Raw genomic sequence first — 10,882 nt, 5'->3', positions numbered from 1 at the left:
GGCTATCTAACACCGTAATAATTTTTCAAATCGGACCAGAAGTTCCTGAGATTAGCGCGTTCAAACAAACAAACTCTTCTGGTTTATAATATTAGTATAGATATAGTATAGATTCTCGTGTTACAATTTAGTTACCCCCTCCGAAACGGCTGGACTGAGTCTCATGAAATTTTGTGCGCCAGATCTGTCGAGAATCGGCTATCATCTATTTTAATACCCTTATGTGATAAGAGTAAAGCTGAACTACGTTTGCTTCGACATTTTGTGTTTGTCTCTTTTTACTACAACGGAGCGAATTTATCATATGATTTTTTGTTTCTGGAGACAGGAGGGGAAAGTGACACCTTAGCTATTCTTTACCTCAGTGAAAAATGTCATCAACATGGGAAAATGCAAAGAATTAGATTGAGAAGATAGTGTTTCTACTATTGGTTTATCATATTATAAAAAATACGTGGGAAGTACCTAAATAAAAAACGCGTTGCGTGCCTCATAATATATTTTTTTTTTAGATTTTTTTCTTTGCAAGTAACTTTAAATATCACATAACTACTAACAAGAGTTTATTTCTTAATTTATGGTTACATTTTTTAAGCTACCACTATCTACAATAATATTTTAAATAATATACTAATTTATTGATTTTGCACAGCAGTTTTTAATATATGAACTTACATACATTTGAAATAATATAGTTTTATGACAGTTAATATTAAATATAGGTATATAATATTTTTAGATAACAAGGCAGGTTATTAAGCAAACAATTTATAACATTAAATTAAAATTATAATGTTGTAGATTAAATATCTTAAGCGTATATAAATCATACATTAAACCCGTAAAATTATGTATGATACAATATTATAATAATATTCACAATAATCAATATTTATTACACAATATAATAATAATATAATATTTTCACAATAATATAATTTTAATTGCAGCGCGCCATCTAGTACTAAGTTAAGCAAAGCTTATAAATTAATTATACAAATAATAAACACACAGTTTTCGTAATAACAAAATAAAATAATTGTAATTACATGAATATCACAATATCCAGATACATACAGTAGGGAAACTTCATACAAAACGTTCGAAATGGCTCACGCACATATGCAAGCGTGTTTACGAGATTTGTAAGGGTATTGTCACAATTTTATTGACAGACTAGCTGTTCTCCGCGGTTTCACTCGCATTGCTCTGCTCCTGTTGGTCTTAGGATAAGTAAAGGTAGTTCCTGAGATCATGGCGTTCAAACAAACAAACTCTTCCACTTTATAATTTTAGTATAGATACGTACGATTCTTGTAAACACGCTTGCTTGTGTGCGTGAGCCATTTCGAACGTTCTGTATTAAGTTTCCCTACTGGTTATATCGGTATAGTGTAATACTAATACATATTTCCTATATAATATTTTATTATAAATAACCATTAGCAAAGCTATATAGTTTTGCGCATTATCTAATAATGTAGCAATATAAAAAATGGAGTAAATAAAATAAAATTAATAACAATTATTTTAAATATTGTGCTCTTCAACTTAATATTATGGTAACAAAACTAAACTTTTAAGATTTATTTCATCTAAGTTTGATAAAATTAACTAAATAATGTTGTCAGAAAGTAAAATTCAACAAAAAAGACTGTAATAAAGAAAATATTTCTTAAACTTAGACATAGATAGATTATACAATTCACTGTCATATTATTTTTCGTCTTTAGTTTTTTTAACAGTAGGTATACCTAATTCAAATACTCAAAAATTATTAAAATCACTATCCCGCTTTTTTATATATGACGAAATACATAATATCTAAACAAGCATAATTTTAAGCATCAATATCTAATTTGGATAATATCTAAAATGTCGGATTATATTGCTTTGATAATAAACCTTATCTTATACGTGTAAAAGCACTCAATGCTTTTACTTAGTAATCTTTCCTTTATAATGCAGGCATTTCCTGCAAATTGCATCTGCTTTATTCTTAATACTTTGTGTAGAAATAGCTCTATCGGACTCAGGTTTATCATCTCCTTCAAAAGGACCTTCACTAAACTGCTGAATTAACTTCTTGATATAACTCCCAGGTCCCTTTATAGTCAATTTTGCATTAGGGTCTTCAATACCTGCTTGAACATCTTGCACATTACCAAACTCAGGGTTGCCTATGTTAAGTTTCTCGTCGACCACGTTAAAATGAATCTTATCATCGATTATAGTTTTTTTCGTATCAGTTGGTGTTATTATTATTTCGTTCTTTTTCACGTCGACTGTTATTTTAGCGTCTTCGAAGTTTAGTTCTGAAAGGGAGACATCTACAGATCTTGATCGGAATTGCTTAGATGGAGTGCTTGGTACACAAAGCTGGTTAGAATCTACATTCATGTCTTGCTTTATTGTGTTGCTTGAAGTCACTGGTGAAGAAGAAATTGAACGATCAGCTGGACTGGAACCTAATAAATAATAAATATTAGATCTCGTTGGAAAATATGTGTTTAAGCATTTTAAAATAAGCGTAATCCCACCACCTGTAAAACAATTCGTTACCTTAATAATTGGCCCCGATTGGTTCACCTTTCAATCCTTTAATCAAAATAAAATTGGTATCTTGAAATAGGTTATTTAAAAAATATTGAAATAATTGAGGTAATAGTTTTGTTTTTGAAACTATTAAATGATTTGTATATATGTATTTTGATACAGACATATTTTCTATTAATACAGAATAGAAATATAAGAAAATTAGTATAATGAAGGTGATAGGTAAATGAATCTGTTAAAATGAAAAAGCATAAAGCACTATATTATTGTAGTGAAATAGCCTATATAGCAGATTATATTATAGGCTATTTCAATATACTACAACATTAAAACATATTAAATAAGTTAGACCGGGAGATATTGACACAAAATTTCGAGTCATTTGTAACAGGATGGACTGACGCAATGACTAAAAGAAAAATGATGGTGTGAACGCTGGTACCGGCGGCTTAGTTGCGCGGGCGTTAGTCGAACTCGTCGGAAAAATAGCGAAAGTCAAAGTTTTTTTTAGAGCAGAATTGTAATTAAACTTAGAATTTACATCTTTTATCTATATTCTTAAAAGTAAGCTAAGAAATAAATTGGTAATATTTTTAAAACGATGCATGCACATAGCTTGTCAATTCAGTTTTACAATGCCCTGTTTAAGTCAGGATAATTTATAGTTAAAATCTTTAATTTCTAAATGCATAATACTCGCGTAAAATCAAACAAAAAAATGCTACATAAACTACTGAAATAGCTAAAGATTGGAATTCTCTACCGGCGGACATTTTTAAACATAATATGATATGGATCTTTTCAAGGCGAGAATGAATAGGTTCCTCTCAAGCGGGCATGTCACCATCTAGATCACCGTCTACTTACCATCGGGTAGACCTGTGGTCAAATGCCTGTTTGATCTATTATAAAAAGCCTAAAAAAGCACCAAATGTTAGTGAACCATCACCCACCATTAGACGCGTCCTCTCTCTCCTCTGAACAAAGAGGAAGGGATTGTTCCATCATGAGCCCCTGGACCATGTCCATGCAAGAGTCGAGAGAGAACTTCTTGCCGACCATGCGGATACCGCGGATCCGTCTGCGCATTTCTATGCGGAAGATTGATTAAGGATAAGCTTTCCAATTGCAAAAAAGGTCAAATTGATTTAAGAAGAGGTTTTTAAGGAATATATGGGATGTTTAGGAAAAGCTTTCCAATTGATTTAGGAATAGCTCATCAAATTTATTTAGGAAAAGCTCTTCAAATTGATTTAGGAAAAACTCATCAAATTGATTTAGGAAAAGCTCTTCAAATTGATTTAGGAAAAGCTCTTCAAATTTATTTAGGAAAATCTCGTAAAATTAATTTAGGAAAAGCTCATAAAATTAATTTAGGAAAAGCTCTTCAAATTTATTTAGGAAAAGCTCTTCAAATTTATTTAGGAAAAGCTCTTCAAATTTATTTAGGAAAAGCTCGTCAAATTGATTTAGGAAAAGCTTTTTGCAGATTATATTGAATATTTAGGAACAGCTTCCGAAACTGAGCAAATCTTGTTTCAGTTGTTATTCTAATTAAAATTAGGCTTTTAGGAAAAGCTTTTCCTAAAGTGTATTTCCAAAGCAAGATTATATTGACGATGTTCAGATGGGAGGTTAGTAAATAAAGTTAGTCCTTTACCCCTTAAAGTTTAGGTATACACAAAATATGACATTCAATTAATTTTTTGGAACAATTATTTGTAATTTCGAATAAATCTGAAAAATAAATTAAAGTCAATTTAACTTAGGGCTGATTTTTCAATTCTTGGATAAAACTTATCCGTCCAATAAAGTATTACACGATAATATTAAAATGTCACGTAAACTGTCAAATACGGGCAATTAGAATGTTTTTAAAATGGTAGTTTTATACATTATTCGACGAATAAGGTTTAACCAAGAATTGAAAAATCAGCCCTTAAACAAATAAAGAATACATATTTCTCACGGCTTCGGCTTCATGTTACTGCAATACAAGAGGCGCAATGCGGGTAAAACCGTGGGGCACAGCTAGTACCTATTTAAATAACAAGATACAAGATCTCACCAGGGCTATCCTTCGGCTCCATCTTTAGCTGTGCAATGCGGGGAAAACGTTGGAGCACAGCTAGTATATAACCTTCTTGGCTCCATATTCTCTAAGTTAACAGAATTTTCCTACATATAAATAACAAGATCTCACCAGGACTATCCTTGGACACCATGTTCAGCTGTGCGAAAGTGTCCACACAAAAGAACCTTGGGCTCATGGGACTGTTCACTTTCGGAGCAATGCGGGTAAAACCGCGGGACACAGCTAGTACATACACAATCAAGACTTATCCAGGATCTTGGGCACCTTCTCCTATATCTAATATATATAAATCTCGTGTCACAATGTTTGTCCTCAATGGACTCCTAAACCACTAATCCGATTATAATATAATTCGCACACCATGTGCAGTTCGATCCAACTTGAGAGATAGGATAGTTTAAACATGTAGGTACCACGGGCGAAGCCGGGGCGGACCACTAGTGTATATATAAATAGTAAAATCTCACCAGGACTATCCTTCGGCTCCATGTTCAACTGCGCGAATGTATGCGCACAAGACGAGAGCAGCTGCTCGTACTCGCAGATGGCGGCGTGTGTGCCGTTCACGATCTTGGGGCTCATGGGGCTGTTCGCTAGCAGCAGGCTTGTGCCGAATGTCGCGTTTAGTTCGCGAGTTTCTATAGAAACAATTGTTTATTTAACATTTTTTGCCGAGTGCGTTTCAAAATAATTCTAATTGGCATATATCAAATTCATAATTTTGCAAAAGAACGCTATTTTTTATTCTTAGGCCATTCTCCCATTACGATACGCACAGGAGATTCAAGTATCCTGCAGACTTGCATCGCCTGTGCGTATCGCAATGGGAGAATGGCCTAATGTTTATGTCGCGTTTGATAAACGATATAATAATATCTATAAAATTATACATATCATCTATATATTTCTAAACGTGTGGATTGTTATATTTATTATCTCTGGTGTAAAACTTACCTTTCAAAGAAATCCTCGGCTTCTTAGATACAACAATGTTCCCATTCTCTGATCCGAACATATCCACCAAGATTTCCGATGCCACGGTTTTGATTTCATTCCAGTCATCTGAAAAAAATATTATTAATAATAAATAAATAAATAAAATAGTCCTATAATATTTATTTATTATTTATTTATTAATAATGTGAAATAGATATTTGTTTTTTTTTTGTTTTTTTTGTTCGGTAAGTTGGATTTACATACAATAAAATCATAAAATATTATTGTTAACTTTTAAATTATAAATTACTAGCTGTGCTCCGCGGATTCACCCGCTTCGATTGCTCCACTCCTGTTGGTCGTAGCGTGATGATATTATAGCCTATAGCTTTCCTCGATAAATGGGCTATCTAACACCGAAATAATTTTTCGGAACGAAATCGGACCAGTAGTTCCTGAGATTAGCGTGTTCAAACAAACAAACTCTTCAGCTTTATAATATTAATATAGTAAGTCTATATATAATGTATTAGTATTTTTACATACCCAAAATATCTTGATTAGTAGTCCGTTGCGATGTTACAGTGAATCTAATAACATAGACACCTTTGAAACAGGCCGGAACTGCGTGTATATAACCTCTACCGTTCAGGCGTTTTAGAAGTAGTTCCGTTAGTGTATTATCGCCTTTTAGACGGAATGCTACCATACCTGTGTTGAAACGGGCGTTTTAAAAATGTCTGTTTTATAAAAAAATAGCGTATGTGCTGAGCACACGTGTCAAAAGTGAAACTTCTTTAGCAAGATTCAAAGATCAAAATCGTCGCCTTACTTCATGATGTGACGGTATTGCCATAACGCCTTGAAATTTCACTAAAAGCGCCTAAAGAAGATTCACTTCAATACAAAAGTGAGCATGTTAGATAATATTAATGCCAAGTACAAGGTAGATTATTTATTTCTTCTATACAGGGTGTCCCACTATTGGTATACTAAGCGCGAAGGAACTTGTAGTTTTGCATACACTAATCACGTAAAAAATACTTTAACAAAAAAATTACGTCAAAAATTTTTTGCTAAATTTTCCCCTAAAATCCATGTTTTCTCAAACTTCGCGCAGCCAGCATATACCGCTTCTCTAATATGAGCATTTTGTCTATGAAAACATAATCTTAAACGATAGCTCACGTGCTGGTGGCAAAGTTGGGTGGGTTGCTTGTTATGGGTGTACACATAGAGTTTTAAGAATTCATCTATTTGAAAAAAAAATGCGTCTGGAAGTTTATAAGTATTTTTTTACGTACTCAGCATATGCAAAACTATAACCTCCTATGAGCTTAGTATACCAACAGTGGGACACCCTGTATAAATATGGCTTATAATGCTTTTATAGTAGAATTCATACTAACCCAAGTTGCTTGGCTGAGGAATTTCGAAACGTTGATCAGCAAGCACCAAGGCTTCGAACATTTGCGCTAAACGCACGCCCTGTGAAGCAAATACATTTTAATAGTACCTATAAATATATTGACCGCCGCCTTGGTGCAGTGGTTGACGCGTGAGCGTAGCACCGAGGGGTCCTGGGTTCGATTCCCGGTGGAGACGAAGAAAAAAAAATGTCTCGGTCTGGCAGGACACAGAAGGCTGATCACCTACTTGTCCCTAAAGAAAATCGATCAGTGAAACAGATGTATAATGCATCTACCCCTTACCCCACTAGGGGACATGGGACTTCACTTATAAATAACTACCTATTCTAGTTTTAAATGTTTTGTTTGTAACATACAAAGGATATTTTTAATAATAATGAATCTTATCACAATGTTAATTTTTAAGAGGCTCTAGATCTAACTAATAGAATGTTATCTTGATTTTAAAGGTAAGTTTTGATGGGAAATTCGACTGTTTTTTCTTCTAAGGTCTGATTTTTCAATCCTTGGTTAAAACTTATTCGTCGAATAATGTATAAAACTACCATTTTAAAAACGTATTCTAATTGCCCGTATTTGACAGTTTACGTGACATTTTAATATTATCGTGTAATACTTTATTGGACGGATAAGTTTTAACCAAGCATTGAAAAATCGGCCCTTATAGCCATTTTGGACACTATTTCATTGACAATTGTAATAGATATTTCTATTACGAAACATCTAATATGTATTACTAGCTGTGCTCCGCGGTTTTACCCGCAGTGCTCCGCTCCTGTTGGTCTTAGCGAGATGATATTATATATATAGCGTATAACCTTCCTCAATGAATGGGCTATCTAACACCGAAATAATTTTTTGAATCGGACCAGTAATTCCTGAGATTAGCGCGTTCAAAAAACTCTTCAGCTTTTGAAAATAATAATAGAAATACTTATACTACCTCTCGGATATGCTTCTGAAGTCCAGAAATTCCATAGTTTCTCAGAACGAACCACAGCTTCAAGGCTCGGAAGCGACGGCTTAAAGGTATCTGCCAATGCTGAAATTTAAATAAATAATATTAGAGATTATTAAAACAAATGTTAAAAATACGATTATGTATCCAAGTACCTGTGCATAACATAACTACCCGATAATTGTATACTTTGGAATGGATTCATTTTTATTTATTTATTTATTTATTTATCTACTACAATAATACAATTCATTATAAATTAAATTAAACTGGCACAAACATAATCTCTTTAGAGATTTACCGCGCGCCAGCGCCGTCGACATAGAAAATAAAGATTCGATAATATAATATTGATAAACAAAAATACATATTAGTTATTACAGACATTCATTCACAAAACTAACAAAAATATCCCGCAACATCTAAGTACAATACATCTTTTATTTAATTATCATAAGAAATAACAAACGTGGGTAGAAACAAAAAATATTAATCTACATCTTATCGCAACTGCGGTCTGCACTCTGCACCCACAGGGTGTTGATTTTCGCTTACAGAATTAATTAATTGATAAATTGATTTACATTTTTTACATACACAATTATATGTCAGTAGATAATGGATGGATGGATTTTAATCGATTTTTCTTAATAATAAATCGATTAAGAATGTTTTTTGAAGTGAAAACTTCTTTAGCGGCGTTGAGCACTTTTTCTGTAATGGGTATAAAATCTTAAACTCGCGTCAGGACACGTGACCTGATCGAAAAAGCGTAAGACGGATACCATTCCAAAATATCAAACATGCTCAACGTTAATAATCAAGTTTTCACTTCTGCCGGCACTCCCCCAGTGCAACCCGTCTTTTTTTTCTATTCATTTATTAGATTTCAACCCATTCCTTTGTAAACACATTGAAACGAGTGTTAAAGCATATGAATTTGTTTAAAATTAAATGTATTGTATTGTTTAATCTTAAATATATAATATAACTCAAAGGATGACTGACTGACATTGTGATATATTAACGCACAGCCCAAACCACTGAACGGATCGGGTTGAAATTTGTCATGCAGGTAGATGTTAGGACGTAGACATCCGCTAAGAAAGGATTTTGATCAATTCTATCCCCAAGGGGATAAAATAGGGGAAGTTTGTACCAAGATTTATCTTTTCCATGCAGGCGAAGCTGCGGGCAACAGCTAGTTTATGATAATGTATTATTTCTAGTTTTTAATTTATGTTAATAAACCAAGATCTCTTCGTCATATAATATGGTTAGTTCTTGTTAAAGGGCTGATTTTTCAATCCTTGGTTAAAACTTATTCGTCGAATAATGTATAAAACTACCATTTTTAAAACGTATTCTAATTGCCCGTATTTGACAGTTTACGTGACATTTTAATATTATCGTGTAATACTTTATTGGACGGATAAGTTTTACCCAAACATTGAAAAATCGGCCCTAAATAAACAAATTATGTTAAATAAAAAAATAAAAATAATTAAGTTGCATATTCTTAAGTAGTTAGTAGTTTCCCTTTACTTAGAATTATGTTATTTGGTATTTTATTCCCAAGTATTAGTTTTTTTCAAAACCATCCACCATTTTAAATAAAAACACATACAAGAGGCTCCTTCTTTTCAGGGTTTTCAAGTTGGATCGCTTTATCACACCCAGACGCCATTTTGTTATACCCATGAAGGTTTTCATCATCAGTGACGGAATCATCTTTGACGTCTTGAGTTCTAATGTTATGTCGTGCGGTGTTCGCTTTTTGTGAACCAACCTTGTAATGTAGTAAATTAATTAATATTTTGTTTGAATTTTTACAGTTGAACAGTTTTTTTTTTCATTAACATGTCTAAAATGGGTACATAGGACATAATATATCTTGGTCATTACAAAAAATATTAGAGGAATGAAATAGAGAGGTAGTATACATTTTTATGTTTTCATCAATTTTCATTTCAAATTTCTAAACCATTAAAATTAAATTAACATTACTTACCATGTAATCAATCGCTTTTCCTGAAAAATAAAGATTTTCTTTAGTGAATTCATTTTAGCTTTTAATAAATACAGACTTCGAGAGAGCAAAAGTTCCCAAAAATACTGACTTTAGGCAACAGTTTGGTAAAAAAGAATTGTTTCAATTATTGCTTTTAAAAGCAGTAAATTACGTTTTAATAATCAATAAAGTTATTTTAAAATATAACTAAAGTTACCGACCTGAGTTTTCATGTCTCAAATATATAGGATTTACGTTAAAAGTCCTGTGTAGAGCTGTGCTATCTCTCACCCTGAAAATATTTGTAAAATAAATGTTTAATAAACATAGTTATAATTAATAACAAGTTATCTTTGTAGAATATGCAAGTTTTAATAATTTGCAAATAATAAATAAATAAATATTTCAGGACAATTTTCACACGGCACGATCTGATCCCATACTAAGCTTTCGCTTGTGTTATGGAAACCAGTTGGCTGATAAACATACATATATAATTTTATTTTAAATAATAATTAACACCCAGACACAGAGCAAACATGGATGTTCATCACACAAATATTTGCTCCTGGTGGGAATCGATCCCACGACCACTAACTTGGAAGGCAGGGTCACTTCTATAACTTAGCCAACCGATCAGTCTATTAATAATGTTAGAAATTATTATTATAATTAATTACGAGTTATTTCAATTACATTGTAATATTATTTATTATTTAATGTCAGTTTTAATTTTAACATTTCATTCAACTTTCAGAATTTTTAAGTCAATCTTCTTTTTAAAAAAATCTACTACCATTTTAAAACATACCCTGAATCCTGATTATTAATATTTTACACAGGATAGTAATATTATAAATTATAATCTATGAAATAATAACTCAATTAATACTGAA

The 10,882-nt window shown here is 32.2% G+C and overlaps 1 protein-coding gene across 1 annotated transcript in view; it reads right to left on the bottom strand.

The window, feature by feature from the left end:
• Nucleotides 1-670: 670 nt before the first annotated feature.
• Hdc (histidine decarboxylase) overlaps nt 671-10,882 on the bottom strand; it is a 32,579-nt gene continuing 22,367 nt past the window's right edge. Inside the window, exons 10-19 of the mRNA XM_089712398.1 lie at nt 10,208-10,278; nt 9,987-10,006; nt 9,603-9,764; nt 7,961-8,059; nt 6,997-7,075; nt 6,134-6,298; nt 5,606-5,713; nt 5,119-5,289; nt 3,510-3,647; nt 671-2,468 (exon numbers count right to left, since the gene is read on the bottom strand). Of these exons, the coding sequence (XP_089568524.1) occupies nt 1,939-2,468; nt 3,510-3,647; nt 5,119-5,289; nt 5,606-5,713; nt 6,134-6,298; nt 6,997-7,075; nt 7,961-8,059; nt 9,603-9,764; nt 9,987-10,006; nt 10,208-10,278 (1,543 nt within the window). The 3' untranslated portion in view covers nt 671-1,938. The remainder of the gene's footprint in view (nt 2,469-3,509; nt 3,648-5,118; nt 5,290-5,605; nt 5,714-6,133; nt 6,299-6,996; nt 7,076-7,960; nt 8,060-9,602; nt 9,765-9,986; nt 10,007-10,207; nt 10,279-10,882) is intronic.

Source organism: Colias philodice, chromosome 28, assembly GCF_061535455.1.
Source record: "Colias philodice isolate Cphi_HAF_F1 chromosome 28, ilColPhil1 Martin Lab GWU primary, whole genome shotgun sequence".
In the NCBI taxonomy this organism is placed as follows: domain Eukaryota; kingdom Metazoa; phylum Arthropoda; class Insecta; order Lepidoptera; family Pieridae; genus Colias; species Colias philodice.
The sequence above is the reverse complement of the archived record's forward strand: the minus strand, read 5'-3'. Positions and strand labels throughout refer to the sequence as shown.